This window comes from Ranitomeya imitator, chromosome 3 (assembly GCF_032444005.1).
Source record: "Ranitomeya imitator isolate aRanImi1 chromosome 3, aRanImi1.pri, whole genome shotgun sequence".
In the NCBI taxonomy this organism is placed as follows: Eukaryota; Metazoa; Chordata; class Amphibia; order Anura; family Dendrobatidae; genus Ranitomeya; species Ranitomeya imitator.
The window spans coordinates 580865216-580890765 of record NC_091284.1 but is presented as its reverse complement, the minus strand read 5'-3'; the positions used below and the strand labels follow the sequence as shown (position 1 = coordinate 580890765).

The 25550-nt window shown below is 41.4% G+C and overlaps 1 protein-coding gene across 19 annotated transcripts in view; it reads left to right on the top strand.

Moving 5' to 3' along the window:
• The window catches only part of MBNL2 (muscleblind like splicing regulator 2), a 257926-nt gene that overhangs the window by 187286 nt on the left and 45090 nt on the right, over window positions 1–25550 (top strand). For all 19 annotated transcript variants that reach the window (XM_069758027.1, XM_069758032.1, XM_069758030.1 and 16 more), the window contains 3 exons: window positions 7994–8158; window positions 23415–23615; window positions 24054–24317. In XM_069758027.1, the coding sequence (XP_069614128.1) occupies window positions 7994–8158; window positions 23415–23615; window positions 24054–24317 (630 nt within the window). The remainder of the gene's footprint in view (window positions 1–7993; window positions 8159–23414; window positions 23616–24053; window positions 24318–25550) is intronic.

Genomic DNA, 25550 nt, shown 5'->3' with positions numbered 1-25550 from the left:
ATATAGTAGAGAGTCCTAATGTCAATCACCCCTAGTTTTTAGGGAAACCAATAAGGCAAAATGCAAATAGCTGACAACCCAGTGACCAACCTGCCACAGGACATGGAAGAGGCAGGCCCCAACGCGTGTTTCGCGGTTTGCTTCTTCGGGGTGGGGGGCCTTTTACTTGCATCTTACTCCATTTTATGTTTTTGTTTTTTTATGAAATTATAATAATAAAATCGTTAATATATTCCTTGATATGCTCCTGTGTCCATTTCTTTTTGGTTATTTTCACATACGGATTTGGAAGGATATTAAAGAGCAAAGTGATATAATGTAATATTAGGATCTGGGCTGTGGAGTCGGTGACCATTTTGGTGGAGTTAGTATAAAATGGACAGACTGATTCCTAAAATATATAATAAATTTGGAACGGTAATTCAATGCAGTATGTACTCTAAATTTTTTTCATAGTAATTTGGGAAAGTTATGAAATGTCCTCTAAATGTCTGTACTGTTCCTGATCTGATGATCTCGGCTTTTAGCTGAGATGAATCTGTGCTGCACTTTATGTGCATGCTCAGTAGTGGGGCAGCGCTGTGGAGTTGCTGAAATTGAGGAATCAGAGGTTTGATTTAAAGACTTCACAGCCCTGATTAAAATGCAGGGGACTTAAAATCACAAAGCGAGTTTATTGTGGGAAGTGACATCTTGTATGTGAGATATTCCTCAGCTGCTGCAGGACCATGGTTACTTCAGCTACTGATTAGGGTTGGTGATCATATTTCTTTCTAAAATTAGCCTAAGGCTACTTTCACACTGGCGTTTTTTTTAATACGTCGCAATGCGTCGTTTAGGGGAAAAAACGCATCCTGCAAAGTTGTTTGCAGGATGCGTTTTTGCCCCATAGAGTAACATTACCGACGCATTGCGACGTATTGACACACGTCGTAACCGTCGTGCGACGGTTGCGCCGTGTTGTGGCAGACTGCCGGGAGCAAAAAATGTTAAATGTAACGTGCATGCGTGGCCAGAACTCCGCCCCCACCTCCCCGCACCTCACAATGGGGGGAGCGGATGCGCCGGAGAAATGCATCCGCTGCACCCGTTGTGCGGCGCATCAAACGCTAGCGTCGGAATCTCGGCCCGACGAAATGCGACGGGCCGAATCCGACGCTAGTGTGAAAGTAGCTTAAGCCACACTATTTACCAGGCCACTAGCCAGATCGATTATTGTTTCTTCCTGTTTAGTTATAATGTGAACAACTGATCTAGAAAAGCAGGTCTGAGTATGCATGGTAGAAGGTAATCGCGTAACTTAAACGCCTGTGCCTAAATGCATAATTTTTAGCAGGGCCTCAAACTGGCCGATCTTAGAAGACCAATTCTATTACAAACCTGTGACAAAGGGACCATTTTGGCCCCTAAGGCTATGTTCATATGTTGCATTTTTGCTGTGTGTTTTTTTCTGCAGGCTGCTCTCTTGGCAGTAAAGAAGCTGTTTACAAAATGCAGGTTTTGTTGAGTTTTTCAGGATCCCAAAGTTCAGCTATACTTCCACCACAGAAGCATGAACACAGGTCACCAGTGCAATACATATGTGAAACCATAAAACCATTTTTTTGAAAAAAAAAGGGCAATTTGATCAAATTACTCAGTGGAAAAGAATTTTTACGTCTGAAAAAATAGTGACTATTCAGAACAAAAGTTAACATGTGTTCATGAAAAATACACAATTACAAATGTAACAGCAGGGGGAGTTGAATTGATCAGAAATAGTTTACCTAAGGCCTCTTTCACACATCCTTTTTTTAGAATCAGTCACAATCCGTCAAAGTCTTGAAAAGACGGATCCTGTGCTGACTGTAAAAAAAAACAAAAAACTGAGGCACTGGAACGGATCCGTTGAAGTAGTTGCAGCCAGAATTTAAAGAAATAGAATGAGAGAGAGAGCGAGAGAGATTTTTCCCCTGAATGGAAATCCTTCCACGCATGCTCAGTTTCAAAAAGTGTAATCCGTCTCTGGATTCCGTTTTTTTGACATTCAGCATCCATTGGCTTCCATTATAGCCAACGACGGACAGCGCAGGATCCGTTGCTGGGCGATTTTACGACGTACACAAAAAAATGTTTCTATGTGCGTTGTCTCCGCCTGACGGACACAGAATTTACGACGGATGCGTCGTACGACGGATGAAACGGAAGGCCATCCGTCACAATACATCTCTAATACAAGTCTATGAGAAAAAAGAGGCTTAAAGGTACCTTCACACTCAGCAACTTTACAACGAGAACAACAACGATCCGTGACGTTGCAGCGTCCTGGATAGCGATCTCGTTGTGTTTGACACGCAGCAGCGATCTGGATCCCGCTGTGATATCGCTGGTCGGAGCTAGAAGTCCAGAACTTTATTTGGTTGTCAGGTCGGCGTGTATCGTCATGTTTGACAGCAAAAGCAACGATGCCAGCAATGTTTTACATGGAGCTAACAACCAGCTACAACATTAAGTGAGTCGCCGTTACATCACAGGATCGCTCCTGCATCGTTCTGGAGCTGTTGTGTTTGACGTCTCTACAGCGACCTAAACAGCGACGTTGCAGCAATCGGCTCGTTGTCTATATTGCTGCAGCGCCTCTGAGTGTGAAGGTACCTTAAGACATTGGCAGAGCATTGAGTTTGTAGGACACTGTTTACTTTAACCCCTTCATGACCTTGGGATTTTTCATTTTTCCGTGTTCGTTTTTCACTCCCCTCCTTCCCAGAGCCATAACTTTTTTATTTTTCCGTGAATTTGGCCATGTGAGGGCTTATTTTTTGCGGGACGAGTTGTACTTTTGAACGACATCATTGGTTTTAGCATGTCGTGTACTAGAAAACGGGAAAAAAATTCCAAGTGCGGTGAAATTGCAAAAAACAACACTTGTTTTTTGTTTGGCTTTTTTGCTAGGTTCACTAAATGCTAAAACTGACTTGACATTATGATTCTCCAGGTCAGTACGAGTTCATAGACACCAAACATGACTAGGTTATTTTTTATCTAAGTGGTGAAAAAAATTCCAAACTTTGCTAAAAAAAAATAAAATAAAAATTGCGCCATTTTCCGATACTCGTAGCGTCTCCATTTTTCGTGATCTGGGGTCGGTTGAGGGCTTATTTTTTGCGTGCCGAGATGACGTTTTTAATGATAGCATTTTGGTGCAGATACGTTCTTTTGATCGCCCGTTATTGCATTTTAATGCAATGTCGCGGCGACCTAAAAAACGTAATTCTGGCGTTTCGAATTTTTTTCTCGCTACGCCGTTTAGCGATCAGGTTAATGCTTTTTTTTAATTGATAGATCGGGCGATTCTGAGCGCGGCGATACTAAATATGTGTAGATTTGATTTTTTTTTATTGATTTATTTTGATTGGGGCGAAAGGGGGGTGATTTAAACTTTTATATTTTTTTTTATTTTTTTCACATTTTTTTTAACTTTTTTTTTTTACTTTTGCCATGCTTCAATAGCCTCCATGGGAGGCTAGAAGCAGGCACAACTCGATCGCCTCTGCTACATAGCAGCGATCTGCTGATCGCTGCTATGTAGCAGAAATGGAGGTGTGCTGTGAGCGCCGACCACAGGGTGGCGCTCACAGCCACCGGTCATCAGTAACCATAGAGGTCTCAAGGACCTCTATGGTTACAATGGAGACGCATAGCCGACCCCCGATCATGTGACGGGGGTCGGCGATGACGTCATTTCCGGCCGCCCGGCCGGATGCGGTAGTTAAAAGCCGCTGTCTGCGATTGACAGCGGCATTTAACTAGTTAATAGGTGCGGGCAGATCGCGATTCTGCCCGCACCTATTGCGGGCACATGTCAGCTGTTCAAAACAGCTGACATGTCCCGGCTTTGATGCGGGCTCACCGCGGAGCCCTGCATCAACGCAGGGGATCTGACCTCGGACATACTATCCCGTCCGAGGTCAGATAGGGGTTAACACTTTAGTTGGCCCCTGGAGTTGGTCAGGTATTGTTCAATTTCACACCTCGTTTGGCCAGTGTTTATTTTACACACATCACTAATTTAGTTAAACTGTACTATGCCTAAAGGTACCTTCACACTGAACAACTTAACAACGATATCGCTAGCGATCCGTGACGTTGCAGCGTCCTGGAGAGCGATATTGTTGTGTTTGACACGCAGCAGCGATCTGGATCCTTCTGTGACATCCTTGGTCGGAGCAGAAAGGCCAGAACTTTATTTCTTCGCTGGATCTCCCGCAGACATCGCTGAATCGGCGTGTGTGACGCCGATTCAGCGATGTCTTCACTGGTAACCAGGGTAAACATCAGGTTACTAAGCGCAGGGCCGCGCTTAGTAACCCGATGTTTACCCTGGTTACCATTGTAAATGTAAAAAAAAAAAAAAAAAAAAACAGTACATACTTACATTCCGGTGTCTGTCCCCTCGCCGTCAGCTTCCCGCACTGACTGTGAGCGCCGGCCGGCCGTAAAGCACAGTGGTGACGTCACCGCTCTGCTTTACAGCCGACCGGCGCTCACAGTCAGTGCGGGAAGCTGAGGCCGGGGGACAGACACCGGAATGTAAGTATGTACTGTTTGTTTTTTTTACATTTACAATGGTAACCAGGGTAAACATCGGGTTACTAAGCGCGGCCCTGCGCTTAGTAACCCGATGTTTACCCTGGTTACCAGGGGACTTCGGCATCGTTGGTCGCTGGAGAGCTGTCTGTGTGACAGCTCTCCAGCGACCACACAGCGACGAAACAGCGACGCTGCAGCGATCGGCATCGTTGCCTGTATCGCTGCAGCGTCGCTTAATGTGACGGTACCTTAACTGCCATTTTCAGGTGAGAGGACCAAGACATTATGATTTAAACCTGAGAAAATCACAAAATAAAAAGGTTTCACATCCAGCATTACCTGCCCTTTTTCACTTAAAACTTGATACTTGTTTTTTTGCTGCATATTTTGCTGCATATTTTGCTCATTGCTTTTTAGGGGTGAAAAAGCACTGGAAGGTGTCATGATGCAGTTTTCAAAAATGCACTAGTTTTCAAATTTAGTCACGGAAAAAAAACAAGGTACTTTAAAACGCAGCTTGAAATTTGCAACAAAAACGCAACGTGTGAACATAGCCTTAGACTCCAAGACCCTGGTGTGACAGCAACACTTGTTCTTGCTATATTTACGTCCCTGTTAGAAACTGGGTGCATCATATATCCTTAAGGTGGCGGAAGTTCAGGAGCATGTGCACCAAGTGCCTTACGCATAATCCAGACTGGCTTTGGCTAACGTTGCATTTATTTTGGCATTATATGCCTGCACTTAAAGCAAAGCTGGACAAATACTAAAAGCCAGGTGCCCAATGGACCTTAAACAGGGCCAATAATGAGTTGATTAGCCCTCACAAAAAATAAATCCCTAAAAATAGCATAATATAAAATGAAAAACTTATAAAATATAAAAAAGTGCAGCAGTGAATAAACGAGTGCTATTAAATTGGAATTATACAATAACAATCTAAATATAATATTGCCCTCTTATTTTTAACTGCCAAATCTCACAATAACTAGTACAATTTCTGCAATAATTAGAAAAATCCTTTACTACCATGTTGGTCTTAGTACGTGATGTTTCATCTCACGTCTGGTAAAGCTTTTATATTATTTGAAATACATCATCTTACTGCTTTTTTTTAACAAATACATAATATTCATCAAAGTAATATTGTGATTTTTCCCAACATTTTTCACAGTTAGTTCTGGGATTCTGCCAAATTCGTCCCTTACATTGTGAACGTTGAGTATATGTGAGTCAAAGATTTAAATTCCAGTCCTTCTGGAATGTAATGATTTCAACGACTGGCTGGCACAGAAATAGATTTCACATATCTAAGGTCATTTCTTAATCGCTCGATCATCTGTGTACTTGATGTCTGTATTAGAAATTGTCTGGAGCTTGGAGAATGTGAATTATATGTATAAAACATGAAAATTGTATGTTTTATATATCTGGAGAGATTTAACCATCATTAAAATTATTGAGGTGGTCCCACTTTGAAAAACCTCATTTTTGTTGAGCTGTAGCTCACCAAATTGCGTTTTCAGTTCCATTGCACCAAAGCTGCTGGTAAAGTGGAGCAATGAAATCAGTGGCTATCCATGCATTGACCTCAGCAGTCCTCTTTGCAGTAGTTGACTAATCGAAGAGTTCCTCTCAATCACCACACCATATCCTCACGGGACAGACCAGATTTCTGGTCCAGGTTTCTCCTGCTTTCCTTAGGACAATAACCAGCACTGAAGAGTTGTAAGCACCCTTCAAGGATGCTTGTGGAAAGAGTCCTTACCAACCCTTTCTTGGGCTCTTCTCCAGCTCAATCTTTAAATAGAGTTGCAAATAAAGTATGACAAGGGTTTTTAAGTTTCAAATTTCAGGTTAGACAACATAGGAAAGGGTATTATTAGCATTATATTTATTTCAAATATAGATTAATTTTCATACAGATTTTTTCTTTCTTGAAATCAATATATTTTTCTTTTGGAGAAATATGAGATGTCTTCCTTACAGCCAGATCAGACACAAAGCTGACTCAGAAGATATTTGCTCAGAAGGATAAAGTAGACCAGACTGTCCATGAGAAGCTTAGCTATCTGATACATGAAGATCTGTTAATATACTGAAATAAAGCCGAGGCTGCCATCTGTCAGGATGTTGTGTTATTCAGCACCTAGTTTTGGCATATAGACAGAGCCTTTCATCCAACAGCAATATGGAAAAGTATTGGAGAACCTGCCATGAAAAAGATGCCTGGGATGGCACCAGCATTAACAGTTCTTGTGTATGTTTCCCCATTTACGGCACTTCTCTTTCCACAAAGGAAAATCAAACACACCAACCATATTCATTTCAAATGATTCAGTCGTCCCAACGTGTTAACCCCTAATGCTTACTTTTAATGGTATCATATGGTCCAGGCTGTGACTTCATGTCTAATGTATTACACTGAAAAAAATGGAGTACAGTGGAAGGAACTAACAGTACAGATGCCTAGCACTCCAGACCTTTAACGCAGAGGTCCCCAACTCCAGTCCTCAAGGCCCACCAACAGGTCATGTTTTCAGGATTTCCTTTGCATTGCACAGGTGATGCAATTATTACCTGGGCAAGACTAAGGAAATCCTGAAAACATGACCTGTTGGTGGGCCTTGAGGACTGGAGTTGGGGACCTCTGCTTTAACGGCATTGCATTTTTATCCCTAGATCTAAGAAGAAGTGTCTTAAGAGATTTCCCAGGGATTTATTTTTGTTAAATTCCTCATACTGCTGTAAAATAACAAAAGAAGTGATACTCGCCCACCTCCATCCCCTGCGTGTCTGATTCTAGTGTTTACTTGGTCCTCACTGGTCTTGGCTTCCTACTTTTATGTCAACACTCTGGAAATGGACTCTTATCCTGGAACCAGGAAGACCAGCAGTACCAGATTTATGCCATAAGGCATATCACTGAGCATCATTCAAGGACCGCATTCAGGTGGACTCTGCACTCAGAATAATCGAAAGAGTTTCACAAATTACTGATTACTTTGTTGAGTAGATGTGTAACTATAGTACGTACAGAAGTAGCCTTGGCACCCAGGCCCTGGTGTCTGATTGGCCTAAAAGCCCCTGTAACTACCATATGCCATCTAAAATACTGGTGTCTCTAATGTGTTATAGATCTTGATTTGGGCCCAGGGTCTTCTTTGTTTTACATGTATACCATTGGATCAGATGATGTCTTTGTACCATGAGGCACAACATCTGATGACTATACATTATATATATATAATATATACATTATAGTATGCCATGCCTAATCTCTTTTCTTTTCTAAGTAATGTTAAAATGAGCCTAATTTTGCAATTCTACACAAAATCCATAGTGGATTAACTGATGCATATAGCTTAGAAATTCTTATTTTGCATTATATGGCCTGAAAATATCATATTTCCCCATTTTTCAGGGACGTTGCTCAAGGGAGAACTGCAAATATCTCCATCCGCCAACACACTTAAAAACCCAGCTAGAAATTAATGGCAGGAACAATCTTATCCAACAGAAAACAGCAGCCGCCATGCTTGCCCAGCAAATGCAGTTCATGTTCCCGGGTACACAGCTGCAGCCAATGGTAAGTACATTTCCACATACAGTATATGGGAACATCTGCCCAGCTTTGTTCTCTCCTGAGATAACATGATGACTGGCCATTTATTGCGAGGTTACCAATATTCTGACATGAAGAGTGACAGGAATGATTCTTTGTAATAATCCTATGTACAGAATGGTCACCAGAATTTCTGGCGTTATTGTACTATCGTAGAAGGCTCTTGGTCAAATGTGATCCTTTAAATCCACAAAGTTAACAAATATTCTGACAATAAAGGTGGGGTTTACAGGATATAGCACACAATGAAATTGATGTTGATAACAACTGTGCTCCTGCGTCACCTTGTGACATACACAACACTGCACGTGACTGCTGGATGCAACATCACCATCACTTCATGGTCATAGCTCGGTGCCAGCATTGTTTTTCATGAGCCTCAATTAGTGAGTGTATTTTTGTTGTGTTTCTCTTGGTATTTTAATAAGTTTCAGTTCTCTAGACACCTAATGGACCTTATGGATCGTGTGAAAATTATGTGTCCTCTGAAACAATCTTCTATATTAACATTATCTTTTTATAGTGATAAATCCTGTATATCAAAATCACATCTTTCTTTCAAAACAGTTTCTTTTTAAGGTTTTTTATTCCCAAAATATTAATGTTTACCTATACTATACAGAAACCATACTTGTAATCACTCCCCATCACTTTGATTGACAGCCTGCTTTGTAGCGTGTGTGTGGCTGTCAATAAAAGTGGCGGAGTGATTACAGCCGTGCTCACTGTGTAGTAAGTGGTGAGTGGAAGTTAATTTTCTCCCTGTAGCTGCTGGTCCAGTAAGGATTTTAATGCTATTAACCTACAGAATAACCCTGTATCTGCAATTAAATAGCGTTTTTGGACATGACAGGTTCTCTTGAATATACTCCCATCCACAGGATAGGCAGTAGCTCGCTTCTCACTTGGGTCTGACTGCTGGGACTCAGGCTCTTGATCACAGGAATCGGTCTCTGAAAAACCCCATTTTGAATGGAGTGGATGTGCACATGCTCGACCTCTGCTTTATTCATTAGCTATGTCAGTGTCCCCCCAAATCCGGTCCTCAAGAGCCACCAACAGGTCATGTTTTCAGGATTTCCTTAGCACTTCACAGGTGATTGAATGCTTGCCTGTCCAGGTGATTCAATTATCACCTGTAAAATACTAAGGAAATCCTGAAAACATGACCTGTTGGTGGCTCTTGAGGAGCGGAGTTGGGGAACACTGATCTATGTACTGCCTGAAATAGAGAGCGGCTCTAGACAATGAATGGAACAGACGTCAAGTATCCACATCTCTGCTCTGATCAAGATGGTGCTCTAGAGAGACCAGACAAGTCTCGTTCCATCCACCAACGCCATGTTAGACCACAGACTGTCCAGGAATTGACTGATGCTTTAATCCAGGTCTGGGAGGAGTTTACTCAAGATAATATCCACTGTCTCATCAGTACGATGCCCAGGCATTGTAGGGAGGTCATACAGGCCCCTGGAAGCCAAACACACTACTGAGCATAATTTCCTTGTCTTGAGGCATTTCCACTGAAGTTGGATCATCCTGTAATTTGATTATCCATTTAGATTTTGAGTATCATTACAAATCCAGACTTCCATGGGATATTAATTTTGATTTACATTGATAATTTTTATGTTTTATTGTTCTCAAGTCATTCCACTATGTAATGAATAAGATTGGCAACTGGAATGTTTCATTCAGTGATATCTACAATGTGGTATTTTAGTGTTCCCTTTATTTTTTGAGTTGTGCATATCACTACACATATACAGCGTTCAGCACAAATGAGTACACCCCAACAGATTTGTCAGATAACTTTTTAGTGTCAGAATCAACATTTTGTATGGGTAGCCATACTACAAAATACTCAGACAAATGTGGGCCATTGATTGAAAACAAGATTTGTTATTTTGCACACCAAAAAAAGTAATTTTATTAACAAATTAATCCAAGACCATGTTGCAAAAATGGGTACAACAGAATGAAAGTCTTAGGTTTGGATCAAAACTAAAGTTTAGATTATAAGATTATAATTAGCAAGAATTCAACCACAGGTAAGTGTAATCATTCATTAAAGAGGTGTCCAGCAGACAGTGGACTATAAAAGGGTATTATTTAACAAAGAAAACTTCTCATTTGACGCTGTCAGCAATAGCGCCACATGGAAGAGAGATGTCACAAGACCCGAGAAAGAAACAAAAAAGGTGAAGGTTACAAGAAGATCAGCAAAGCTTTACTTATCAGTCTGAATACTTTAGCAAAAGTGATTAAAAAAAATATAACAAAGATGGAACTGCAACAATCTCACAGAAACGTCCAGGCCGACCACGAAAATAAACACCTAAACAGCAGCATCTGCTGATGAGAACGGTTGAAGAAAATCAACATGCAAATGCTGTAATTAGCTTAAGTAGAAAGCCAAACCATTGACTGTTTCCCATGACACAATATGGCATATAGTGGCTTGCAAAAGTTTGGGCACGCCTGATCAAATTACTGTTATTGTGAACAGTTAAGCAAGTTGAAGATGAAATGATCTCTTAAAGGCCTAAAGTTAAATATGACATATTTCCTTTTGTACTTTAGGCAAAAAATATATATACATATATATGTTTTCATCTTTTACATTTCAAAACTTACAAAAAGGAAAATGGGACTATACACAAGTTTGAGCACCCTTGGAGATTTGTGTGGTCAGATAACTTTGACAAAGGCTTCAAGCCTTAATAAGCCTCATGGGCTTATGGCTTGTTCACCATCATCATTAGGAAAGGCCAGGTGATGCAAATTTCCAAGCTTTATAAATACCCAGCTTTCTCTAACCATGTGCCAAAGAACAGCAGCCTAACAGGAACAGTGAATGTCAAGATAAGGTCCGGAAGACGAATCAAAACTTTAGAGGGCGCTGCTCGTAGGATTGCTTGAGAGGCAAATCAAAACCCCCGCTTGACTGCAAAAGACCTTCAGAAAGATTTAGCAGACTCTGAAGTTGTGGTACATTGTTCAACTGTTCAGAGACACCTGAACAAATATGTCCTTCATGGAAGAGTCATGAGAAGAAAACCTCTCCTGCGTCCTCACCATAAAATTCAACTTCAGAAGTATGCGAATAAACATCTAAACAAGGCTGATGCATTTTGTGGACAAGTCCTGTGGACCACTGATTTTAAAGGAAACCTGTCACCAGGAATAACGCTGTTAGCCTGCAGATATGGGGTTAATCAGCAGGTTAACGGTGTTGGTATGCTGTCCGACACCTGCATGTAGCCAAATGCAGCAGGGAGAAAATGACCTTTATTCTCCCTGACAGCATTCGGTATTGAGTGATAGGGACGGCGCCGGTTCAGTCACCGCTCTGAGTATACAGAGCGACCTTTGTAACTACACCCCCGACTTTACAGCCGGCCGCAATGTAGAACCAGTGTCAGTCAGGGCTGGGGGCGTGGTTACAGCGTCGCTCTGTATACTCAGCATGACTGAACCGGGGCCGCCCCTATGACTGAATACCGAGAATAAAGATAATTTTCTCCCCACTGTATTCGGCTGCGTGCAGGCGCCAGACAGCATAATAACGCTGTTAACCTGCATATTAACCCCATATCTGCAGGTTAACAGCGTTATTCCTGGTGACAGATTCCCTCTAAAATAGAACTCTGACCACAATGATCAGAGGTATGTGTGGAAAAAAATGGGCACAGAATTTCAGGAAAAGAACATCTCGCCAACCATTAAGCATGGGGGTGGATCATTTATGTTTTGAGGTTGTGTGGCACAGGGAACATTTCACGGATATAGGGAAGAATGGATCCACTTAAATCTCAACTAATTCTTGATGCAAACATAACACCATTAAAAAAATCTGAAGCTGAAAAGAGGATGGCTTCTACATATGGATAATGATCCTAAACAAACTTTAAAATACACAACAGACTACCTCAAAAGGCGCAAGTTGAAGGTTTTACAATGGCCCTCACAGTCCACTGATCGAAACATCATTGGAAATGTTTGGCCAGACCTCAAAATAGCAGTGCATGCAATATGGCCCAGAAATCTCACAGACCTGGAAACATTTTCCAAGGAAGGATTGATGAAAATCCCTCAATCTGTGATACTTTCAAAAAGGGGGTGCTACTAGGTACTAACCATGCAGGCTACCCAAACTTTTACATTAACCCAGTTTCCTTTTTGTAATTTTTAAGATAAGATGTAAAAGGTGAAAATATATATGTATATTTTCCCAAAATTCAAAGGAAATGTGCCATCTTTAATTTTAGGCCTTTTAGAGATCATTTAATCTTCAACTTGCTTAAGTATTCATAACAGTAATTTTTGACCAGGACTGTCCAACATTTTTCATGCCACTGTACACTGCAGAGGACTGGCATGCATGGATGTTTTCATGAAGGAAGCATTTCCTAAAGCCCTCCTTCAATTTGCCAGGGCCCATGCTGATAAATATGAAGACTACTGGGACTTTATATGCTGGTGTGATTAGGTCAAGATAAATGTTTTAAGAACTTATGGTATCAATAAAGGTGAGAAGTACAAAGAAAAATGCATGATGTTTCAGTGAACCATAGTGATGGCAGTGTCGGAGAGCTACATCATGAATTCACAGATGTACTGCTCTATATTGAAAGAGAAGATGCTACCATCACTCTGCACCCTTGGTAGACATGCACTTTTCCATGCCAATGATTCAAAACACACATCTAAACCGCTGTTGCATTTCTGAAGAAGAACTGGGTGAAAGTGATTCAGTGGTCAAGTATGTCTCCTCATCTGAACCCAATGAAACACCTATGGGGAATTCTGAAAAGGCAAATTGAGCATCACTCTCCATCCAGTATCCAGGCCCAAAAAGAGGTATTTCTTGAAGAATGGAAAAAGCTAGACCTGGTCTCCTGAGATCTCAATCTACGCCTGCGCCGCCTGAGGCTGCCATTTTCCCGAAGCACACCGCAGGTAAATCTATAGGAAAAGGGATTTCGCTCACCGGCGCCGACATCTTCTGAGAGCCCAGGCCCGCTCCTGCCACCGCCGGCCTCCTGTGACCCCCTCTACACCGCCGCGCCCCGGTAAGCTCATTTCGGATTATAAGACGCACCCCCATTTTCCTCTCAAACGTAGAGAAAAAAATAGCATCTTGTCATCTGAAAAATACGGTAATAATTTTTTATGTGGGGTTAATTCATTTTTGCATCAACTAATTTGACTAAAACTGAAGATTTTGTAATAAAAGTTATATTGTTAACCTTACTTTCATGTTATGGGTTAAAAAAATGTTCCATCAAAGTCTCGTCAAAATTTCGGAAGGGTGTCCTCATTTATGCTGAGTACGGAATGTGTGTATCTCTCTCTCTCTCTCTCTCTCTCTCTCTCTATATATATATACAGTTAGGTCCATATATATTTGGACAGAGACAACATTTTTCTAATTTTGGTTATAGACATTACCACAATGAATTTTAAACAAAACAATTCAGATGCAGTTGAAATTCAGACTTTCAGCTTTCATTTGAGGGTATCCACATTAAAATTGGATGAAGGGTTTAGGAGTTTCAGCTCCTTAACATGTGCCACCCTGTTTTTAAAGGGGCCAAAAGTTATTGGACAATTGACTCCAGGGCTATTTCATGGACAGGTGTGGGCAATCCCTTCGTTATGTCATTCTCAATTAAGCAGATAAAAGGCCTGGAGTTGATTTGAGGTGTGGTGCTTGCATTTGGAAGGTTTTGCTGTGAAGTAAACATGTGGCCAAAGGAGCTCTCCATGCAGGTGAAACAAGCCATCCTTAAGCTGCGAAAACAGAAAAAACCCAGTTTGGTACATCCTGAGAAAGAAAGCAAACACTGGTGAACTCATCAATGCAAAAAGACCTGGGCGCTCACAGAAGACAACAGTGGTGGATGATCGCAGAATAATCTCCATGGTGAAGAGAAATGCCTTCACAACAGCCAACCAAGTGAACAACACTCTCCAGGAGGTAGGAGTATCAATATCCAAATCTACTATAAAGAGAAGACTGCATGAAAGTAAATACAGAGGGTTCACTGCACGGTGCAAGCCACTCATAAGCATCAAGAATTAAAAGGCTAGACTGGACTTTGCTAAAAAACATCTAAAGAAGCCAGCACAGTTCTGGAAGAACATTCTTTGGACAGATGAAACCAACATCAACCTCTACCAGAATGATGGAAAGAGAAAAGTATGTCGAAGGCGTGGTACAGCTCATGATCCAAAGCATACCACATCATCTGTAAAACACGGCGGAGGCAGTGTGATGGCTTGGGCATGCATGGCTGCCAGTGGCACTGGGTCACTAGTGTTTATTGATGATGTGACACAGGACAGAAGCAGCCGAATGAATTCTGAGGTATTCAGAGACATACTGTGTGCTCAGATCCAGCCAAATGCAGCAAAACTGATTGGTCGTCGTTTCATACTACAGATGGACAATGACCCAAAACATAAAGCCAAAGCAACCCAGGAGTTTATTAAAGCAAAGAAGTGGAATATTCTTGAATGGCCAAGTCAGTCACCTGATCTCAACCCAATTGAGCATGCATTTCACTTGTTAAAGACTAAACTTCAGACAGAAAGGCCCACAAACAAACAGCAACTGAAAACCACCAGTGAAGGCCTGGCAGAGCTTCAAAAGGGAGGAAACACAGCATCTGTTGATGTCCATGAGTTCAAGACTTCAGGCAGTCATTGCCAACAAAGGGTTTTCAACCCAAGTACTAAAAATGAACATTTTATTTAAAATTATTGAATCTGTCCAATTACTTTTGGTCCCTTTAAAAACAGGGTGGCACATGTTAAGGAGCTGAAACTCCTAAACCCTTCATCCAATTTTAATGTGGATACCCTCAAATGAAAGCTGAAAGTCTGAACTTCAACTGCATCTGAATTGTTTTGTTTAAAATTCATTGTGGTAATGTCTATAACCAAAATTAGAAAAATGTTGTCTCTGTCCAAATATATATGGACCTAACTGTATATATATATACACACACACACACACACACACACAGTACAGACCAAATGTTTGGACACCTTCTCATTTAAAGATTTTTCTGTATTTTCATAACTATGAAAATTGTACATTCACACTGAAGGCATCAAAACTATGAATTAACACATGTGGAATTATATACTTAACAAAAAGAGAATGCCAAGAGTGTGCAAAGCAGTCATCAAAGCAAAAGGTGGCTACTTTGAAGAACCTACAATATAAGACATCATTTCAGTTGTTTCACACTTTTTTGATAAGTATATAATTCCGCATGTGTTAGTTCATAGTTTTGATGCCTTCAGTGTGAATGTACAATTTTCATAGTTATGAAAACACAGAAAAATCTTTAAATGAGAAAGTGTGTCCAAACTTTTGGTCTGTACTGTATATTTGTTCATACAGTTATATGAAAAAGTTTGGGCACCCCTATTAATCTTAAGCTTAATGTTTTATAAAAATTGTTTGTTTTTTTTGCAACAGCTATTTCAGTTTCATTTCATATATCTAATAACTGTTGGACACAGTAATGTTTCTGCCTTGAAATGAGGTTTATTGTACTAACAGAAAATGTGCAATCTGCATTCAAACAAAATTTGACAGGTGCATAAGTATGGGCACCCCACCAGAAAAGTGACATTAATATTTAGTAGATCCTCCTTTTGCAAAAAATAACGGCCTCTAGTCGCTTCCTGTAGCTTTTAATGAGTTCCTGGATGAAGGTATTTTTGACCATTCCTCTTTACAAAACAATTCCAGCTCAGTTAAGTTTGATGGTCGCCGAGCATGGACAGCCCTCTTCAAATGATCCCACAGATGTTCAATGATATTCAGGTCTGGGGACTGGGATGACCATTCCAGAACAGTGTAATTGTTCCTCTGCATGAATGCCTGAATAGATTTGGAGAGGTGTTTTGGATCATTGTCTTGCTGAAAGATCCATCCCCTGCGTAACTTCAACTTTTCACTGATTCATGAACATTATTGTCAAAAATCTGCTGATACTGAGAGGAATCCATGCTTCCCTCAACTTTAACAAGATTCCCAGTGCCGGCATTGGCCACACAGCCCCAAAGCATGATGGAACCTCCACCAAATTTTACTGTGGGTAGCAAGTGTTTTTCTTGGAATGCTGTGTTTTTTGGCCGCCATGCATAACGCCTTTTTGTATGACCAAACAACTCAATCTTGGTTTTATCAGTCCACAGGACCTTCTTCCAAAAAAAAATTGGCTTCTCCAAATGTGCTTTTGCATACCTCAGCCGACTCTGTTTGTGGCGTGCTTGCAGAAACGGCTTCTTTCGCATCACTCCCATACAGCTTCTCCATGTGCAAAGTGCGTTGTATAGTTGACCGATGCACAGTGACACCATCTGCAGCAAGTTGATGCTGCAGCTCTCTGGAGGTGGTCTGAGGATTGTCCTTGACTGATCTCACCATTCTTCTCTGCCTTTCTGATGTTTTTCTTGGCCTGCCACTTCTGGCCTTAACAAGAACTCTACCTGTGTTCTTCCATTTCCTTACTATGTTCCTCACAGTGGAAATTGACAGGTTAAATCTCTGAGACAGCTTTTTGTATCCTTCCCCTGAACAACTATGTTGAATAATCTTTGTTTTCAGATCATTAGACAGTTGTTTTGAGGAGCCCATGATGCCACTCTTCAGAGGAGATTCAAACAGGAGAACAACTTGCAATTAGCTTTTCTCATGATTGCATACACCTGGCTATGAAGTTCAAAGCTCAATGAGGTTAGAAAGCCAAAAAAAGTGCTTTAGTAAGTCAGTAAAAAGTACGTAGGAGTATTTAAAACAAGAAAATGATAAGGGTGCCCATAGTTATGCACTTGTCAAATTTAGTTTGAATGCAGATTGCACATTTTCTGTTAGTACAATAAACCTCATTTCAAGGCAGAAACATTACTGTGTCCAACAGTTATTAGATATATGAAACTGAAATAGCTGTTGCAAAAAAAACAATTTTTATAAAACATTAAGATTAAGATTTGGGTGCCCAAACTTTTTCATATAACTGTATATGTATAATGTCCCTACATATAAATTAATGAAGCAGTCGCATCAAGATTTGTATCCTTTTAGTATATTGCAATTATCATATTATATAGCACTGTATACTTACAATTGGTCATTTTGTCTTTCTACCCAGATAATTCTTTTTTTTTTAATTTAAATAGATTTTTATTAACAATAAACGAAAAAACATCACATTCTCATCCACATTTCAATATGTCACATACACCTTTTCTTAATTTTAAGAAACCCCATTCTCACTCCCACACCTCGGGCATTCAGAGTCGGCACGCAACCCCGCTCTGTGTAACACTTCCGGAGATTTATATACTCTGTGCAGAATATAGAGCTGCGATAGCCTATACGGCTCACTCAATGATAATCGCGGGACCCACTCCAGCACCGATTCCCAGGTTTCATTCTCCACCGGACCCAAGTCCCTCTCCCACTTAGCTCTTGCCTTTATAGGAAAATCTAACAGATACGTGTGCATAAGGTACCCAGATAATTCTTCTCATTTCTATTAGGTCTATGCATCACGTGATTAAAACTGTCTAGCTGAATCCTTCTAAGGCTAGTTTCACACTAGCGTTTTGAGGAGCTGCGGAGGGCTGCGGACTTCCTCCGTGAAGCGCCGCCCTTGGCCGCACCTCCGCCACTAGCTCCGCCTACTTCTGCATGCGGCCTGCGTACCCATCTTTAACCCCTTTACCCCCAAGGGTGGTTTGCACGTTAATGACCAGGCCAATTTTTACAATTCTGACCACTGTCCCTTTATGAGGTTATAACTCCGAAACGCTTCAACGGATCCTGGTGATTCTGACATTGTTTTCTCGTGACATATTGTACTTCATGATAGTGGTAAAATTTCTTTGATAGTACCTGCGTTTATTTGTGAAAAAAACGGAAATTTGGCGAAAATTTTGAAAATTTCGCAATTTTCAAACTTTGAATTTTTATGCAATTAAATCACAGAGATATGTCACACAAAATACTTAATAAGTAACATTTCCCACATGTCTCCTTTACATCAGCATAATTTTGGAACCAATTTTTTTTTTTGTTAGGGAGTTATAAGGGTTAAAAGTTGACCAGCAATTTCTCATTTTTACAACACCATTTTTTTTTAGGGACCACGTCTCATTTGAAGTCATTTTGAGGGGTCTATATGATAGAAAATGCTCAAGTGTGACACCATTCTAAAAACTGCACCCCTCAAGGTGCTCAAAACCACATTCAAGAAGTTTATTAACCCTTCAGGTGTTTAATAGGAATTTTTGGAATGTTTAAATAAAAATGAACATTTAACTTTTTTACACAAAAAATTTACTTCAGCTCCAATTTGTTTTATTTTACCAAGGGTAACAGGAGAAATTGGACCCAAAAAGTTGTTGTCCAATTTGTCCTGAGTACGCTGATACCCCATATGTGGCAGTAAACCACTGTTTGGGCGCATGGGAGAGCTCGGAAGGGAAGGAGCGCTATTTGACTTTTCAATGCAAAATTGACAGGAATTGAGATGGGACGCCATGTTGCGTTTGGAGAGCCACTGATGTGCCTAAACATTGAAACCCCCCACAAGTGACACCATTTTGGAAAGTAGACCCCCTAAGGAACTTATCTGGATGTGTGGTGAGCACTTTGACCCACCAAGTGCTTCACAGAAGTTTATAATGCAGAACCGTAAAAATAAAAAATCATATTTTTTCACAAAAATTATATTTTTGCCCCCAATTTTTTATTTTTCCAAGGGTAAGAGAAGAAATTGGACCTCAAAAGTTGTTGTCCAATTTGTCCCGAGTACGCTGATACCCCATATGTGGCAGTAAACCACTGTGTGGGCGCATGGGAGAGCTCGGAAGGGAAGGAGCGCCGTTTGACTTTTCAATGCAAAATTGACAGGAATTGAGATGGGACGCCATGTTGCGTTTGGAGAGCCACTGATGTGCCTAAACATTGAAACCCCCCACAAGTGACACCATTTTGGAAAGTAGACCCCCTAAGGAACTTATCTGGATGTGTGGTGAGCACTTTGACCCACCAAGGGCTTCACAGAAGTTTATAATGCAGAGCCATAAAAATAAAACAAAATTTTTTTCCCACAAAAATTATTTTTTAGCCCCCAGTTTTGTATTTTCCCTAGGGTAACAGGAGAAATTGGACCCCAAAAGTTGTTGTCCAATTTGTCCTGAGTACGCTGATACCCCATAAGTGGGGGGGAACCACCGTTTGGGCGCATGGGAGGGTTTGGAAGGGAAGGAGCGCCATTTGGAATGCAGACTTAGATGGAATGGTCTGCAGGCGTCACATTGCGTTTGCAGAGCCCCTAATGTACCTAAACAGTAGAAACCCCCCACAAGTGACACCACTTTGGAAAGTAGACCCCCTAAGGAACTCATCTTGATGTGTTGTGAGAGCTTTGAACCCCCAAGTATTTCACTACAGTTTATAACGCAGAGCCATGCAAATAAAAAATATTTTTTTTTCCACAAAAATTATATTTTAGCCCCCAGTTTTGTATTTTTCCAAGGTTAGCAGGAGAAATTGGACCCTAAATGTTGTTGTCCAATTTGTCCTGAGTACGCTGATACCCGATATGTGGGGGGGAACCACCGTTTGGGCGCATGGGAGGGCTCGGAAGGGAAGGAGCATCATTTGGAATGCAGACTTAGATGGATTGGTCTGCAGGCGTCACATTGCGTTTGCAGAGCCCCTAATGTACCTAAACAGTAGAAACCCCCCACAAGTGACCCCATATTGGAAACTAGACCCCTCAATGAACTTATCTAGATGTGTTGTGAGAACTTTGAACCCCCAAGTGTTTCACTACAGTTTATAACGCAGAGCCGTGAAAATAAAATATCTTTTTGTTTTCCCACAAAAATTATTTTTTAGCCCCCAGTTTTGTATTTTCCCAAGGGTAACAGGAGAAATTGGTCCACAAAAGTTGTTGTCCAATTTGTCCTGAGTACGCTGATACCCCATATGTTGGGGTAAACCCCTGTTTGGGCACACAGGAGAGCTCGGAAGGGAAGGAGCACTGTTTTACTTTTTCAACGCAGAATTGGCTGGAATTGAGATCGGACGCCATGTCGTGTTTGGAGAGCCCCTGATGTGCCGAAACAGTGGAAACCCCCCAATTATAACTGAAACCCTAATCTAAACACACCCCTAACCCTAATTCCAACGGTAACCCTAACCACACCTCTAACCCTGACACACCCCTAACCCTAATCCCAACCCTATTCCCAACTGTAAATGTAATCTAAACCCTAACCCTAACTTTAGCCCCAACCCTAACTGTAGCCTTAACCCTAGCCTTAACCCTAGCCCTAACCCTAGCCCTAACCCTAGCCCTAACCCTAGCCCTAACCCTAGCCCTAACCCTAGCCCTAACCCTAACCCTAGCCCTAACCCTAACCCTAGCCCTAACCCTAGCCCTAATGGGAAAATGGAAATAAATACATTTTTTTTTATTTTTCCCTAACTAAGAGGGTGATGAAGGGGGGTTTGATTTACTTTTATAGCGAGTTTTTTAGCGGATTTTTATGATTGGCAGCCGTCACACACTGAAAGACCCTTTTTATTGCAAAAAATATTTTTTGCAATACCACATTTTGAGAGCTATAATTTTTCCATATTTTGGTCCACAGAGTCATGTGAGGTCTTGTTTTTTGCGGGACGAGTTGACGTTTTTATTGAAAACATTTTTGGGCACGTGACTTTTTTTATCGCTTTTTATTCCGATTTTTGTGAGGAAGAATGACCAAAAGCCAGCTATTCATGAATTTCTATTGGGGGAGGCGTTTATACCGTTCCGCGTTTGGTAAAATTGATAAATCAGTTTTATTCTTCGGGTCAGTACGATTACAGCGATACCTCATTTATATCATTTTTTTATGGTTTGGTGCTTTTATACGATAAAAACTATTTTACAGAAAAAATAATTATTTTTGCATCGCTTTATTCTCAGGACTATAACTTTTTTATTTTTTTGCTGATGATGCTGTATGGCGGCTCTTTTTTTGCGGGACAATATGACGCTTTCAGCGGTACCATGGTTATTTATATCTGTCCTTTTGATCGCGTGTTATTCCACTTTTTGTTCGGCAATATGATAATAAAGCGTTGTTTTTTGCCTCGTTTTTTTTTTTTTTTCTTACGGTGTTTACTGAAGGGGTTAACTAGTGGGCCAGTTTTATAGGTCGGGCCGTTACGGACGCGGCGATACTAAATATGTGTACTTTTATTGTTTTTTTTTTTTTTTATTTAGATGAAGAAATGTATTTATGGGAATAATATTTTTTTTTTTTTTCATTATTTTGGAATATTTTTTTTTATTTTTTTTACACATTTGGAAAAATTTTTTTTTACTTTTTTACTTTGTCCCGGGGGGGACATCACAGATCAGTGATCTGACAGTTTGCACAGCACTCTGTCAGATCACTGATCTGACATGCAGCGCTGCAGGCTTCACAGTGCCTGCTCTGAGCAGGCTCTGTGAAGCCACCTCCCTCCCTGCAGGACCCGGATCCGCGGCCATCTTGGATCCGGGGCTGGAGGGAGCAGGGAGGGAGGTGAGACCCTCGCAGCAACGCGATCACATCGCGTTGCTGCGGGGGGCTCAGGGAAGCCCGCAGGGAGCCCCCTCCCTGCGCGGTGCTTCCCTGCACCGCCGGCACATCGCGATCATCTTTGATCGCGGTGTGCCAGGGGTTAATGTGCCAGGGGGCGGTCCGTGACCGCTCCTGGCACATAGTGCCGGATGTCAGCTGCGATAAGCAGCTGACACCCGGCCGCGATCGGCCGCGCTCCCCCCGTGAGCGCGGCCGATCGGCTATGACGTACTATCCCGTCCAGGGTCAGATAAGCCCAGGGCACCTCGACGGGATAGTACGTCTAAGGTCACAGAGGGGTTAACATTAGGTACGCAGGTTGTGCGGCTGTATGCGGATGCTTCCGCATGCGTCATTTTGATGATGTGGCGAAAAAAAGAAATTGCTACCAGCTGCGTCCTACGCTGGTCGCCGCATCGTCAAAACGACGCATATGGAAGCATCCGCATACAGCCGCACGACCTGCGTACCTAATGTTAAAGATAGGTACGCAGGCCGCATGCAGAAGTAGGCGGAGGTGCGGCCGAGGGCGGGGCTTCACTGAGGAAGTCCGCAGCCCTCCGCAGCTCCTCAAAACGCTAGTGTGAAACTAGCCTAAGCTCTATGTAGAAACAGGTAGTCAATTTTCCCTGTACAAGTCATAAGTCACTGCAAAAGTCCCTGGTAGGAGGAGGGGAGCAGCTGGGTCAGGAGTTAAAGAGAGGAATGATAAATGAGACATCCCGTTTCTACATGGATCAGAGAAAAGAAAAGAATTATATGGATAGAAAGGAAAAATTAGCAATTGTAAGTACACAGTGCTATATAATATGATGATCACAATATATTAAGAAGATAAATAGCAATGCTGTGGAGTCCATCTCCATTTTGGTGGAGTCAGTATAAAATGGAGCAACTGACTCCTAAAATCTATAATAAATTGGGTGCAGTGGCTCAGTGCAGGATGTTCTGTAAATGTTTTTATAATAATTTGGGAAAGTTATGAAATGTCCTATAAATGTCTGTTCTGTTCCTGATCTAAGGATCTCAGCTTTTAGTTGAGATTAATCTGTGCTGCACTTATATACTGATATAATGTAATATTAGGCTCAGGGCTGTGGAGTCTGAGTTGGTGTCCATTTTGGTGGAGTCTGTATAAAATGGACCCACTCTTAAAAGCTATAATAAATTGGATACAGACGTACAATGCAGGATGTGCTGTAAATGTTTCCATAAGAATTTAGGAAAGTTATGAGATGTCCTATAAATGTCTGTTCTGTTCCTGATCTAAGGATCTCGGATTTTAGGTGAGATGAATCTGTGCTGCACTTTATATACATGCTCAGAAGTGAGGCTGTCGAGTCGCGAGTCAGGGAAATTGAGGAGTCGAAGGTTTGGCTTACCAACTACACAGCCCTGGTTGGGAGTCCTTCAAGTTTTTGGCACAAATAATGACTGTATAACAGAAATCTGATTTTTTTCTATGTCATCTTTTTGGAATTTTGGATCTTACTCATACTTTTAATGTCATAATTCTCTAAATGTATCTTTTTCTCATGCACTTACTAATATATTTCTTTTCCAGCCTACATTTCCTGTAGCTCCAGCATTAGGAACTAATACAGCTATTAGTTTTGCTCCATATCTTACTCCGATGACCCAAGGTGTTGGATTAGTCCCAACTGAAATACTGCCCCCCACACCTGTCATTGTTCCTGGAAGTCCACCTGTATCTGTCGCCGGTTCTACTGCTACTCAGAAACTTCTCAGGACAGATAAATTGGAGGTACAGTTTACATCGTAACCCTGAAATATTCATGAGCACATCAGGTTTTGCACAAGATAGCCGGCTTGCCTAAATAGTTGCTAAATCTGTCATTTACTGCTACTTCCATAGATCTTCCACACAAAATGAGTTAACAGTACTGTAAATAAAAAAAATGCATTTTATTCTAGTTTTGACTTCTCCAATCCATCATCCTTTCTAAGAACTGCATGCATGCTTTCTAGCTGTTCCATGCTTGTAGACTATGGGAGGTCTTGAAGATCCTGGGGTTACATTAGGGGTCCATGGGCACATATGATAAATACACTGCTTACAATAATGTATATTGCTTTCTTCACCACTCTTATGAACCATGAATTTCAGTGTTGTACTAGCATCGTATGCATTACTGCAGCTGTATAAAATGTGCATTCATGTATCCTTGTATGTCTTATATAGGTATGCAGGGAGTTTCAGAGAGGAAACTGTGCACGGGGAGAGACTGATTGCCGCTTTGCGCACCCAGCAGACAGCACGATGATTGATACAAATGATAACACTGTAACCGTTTGTATGGATTACATTAAGGGTCGCTGCATGAGGGAGAAATGCAAATATTTTCACCCTCCTGCACATTTGCAGGCCAAAATCAAAGCTGCACAACATCAAGCCAACCAGGCTGCAGTAGCAGCACAAGCAGCTGCTGCAGCTGCAACCGTAATGGTAAGTGCTAGTAAAGTACGTACCCGCCTTCAGTATAGATATGTATGAAGCAAGCCAGCTCCGTTTATTTCACATGTAGGAATAGTATCACACAGCCAAACATCTGTTATTGTAGGGGGAGAAGTAGAACGGTGTGTTGCTTCATACACTACTGTACAATGCTCAGCAGAAAAGGTATTGTAAGCTCACTACAGCTCTTATCGTTTCATACAGAAAATGTCACCAACTTTTTACTCTTTTGTTTTAAATAAGCTTTTATTTTTTAAATCTTTAAGTGGATTTAGATAGCTAATCTGTGAGGGGGGTCATATGCCAAGCACATAGATATATACAAGAGTCAGGGGGATAGCGGTCTGTTTTCTGAGGGGGTGGCATAACAGGGGGCACCTTGTGTTATAGGGGTTGTATCATCTTCTAACTTCAGAAGTACACTGCTCCCCAACCTGCCAGCTTCCTGGAGTAGTGAGCTCTTATCTGATCAACAGCTAGGACTATTGGCATGGTTGCACCCTGGCTCAAACTGTTCACTCTTCAATGCTGCAAGCAGAGGCAGCTTTGTCTCTGTAGCATTGGATGAGTGCAGGCTCACAAATGCTGGATGGATCTAGCAATCCAGCCAGCTTCAGAGCAGTAGCTACAAGCTCCATAGCAAAGAAATTGTAAGCACTGCACTCCTTGCCTATGAAACATTCCAACTCTGATAGAGTGCAGAAGATATAGATCAAAGAAATAAATTACATAGTTGCATGCGTTAACATTGTCTACAATTATCCATATGCTCCTTACCATAATATGTCATTATACCTTGTAGACAAGCAGCTGGCAGAATCCTGGATTGGAGGCGATGAGAGGGTTAATAGGACCACTATATGGGCCAGGTTTGTTGGGAATTATTAGATAAGATGGGCGGAAGTAGTCATTCCCACCCTCCAATGATGCAGGTGCAGCTGATCTGTTCATTTCTGGTCTGGGTATGCAAGATGGAGGACCTGTGTAAGTTGCTTATACTCTGCAAGAGGCTGAGTATTGGACTTAGAATATCAAGCAGCTGAACTGCTCTGCTTCTCATACTTCTGCCTGGACTCTTTGCTTTGTTATTACTTTCCGCTGGGAGTTTATGGAGTAAATAAAGCTTCCTGTGTGGACAAAAAATTGCATGCCAGTGTGAACGCAGCCACCTACCAACGAGCTAAATCTCTATGCAATGATGACGCTATTCCAAGCCAGCTAATC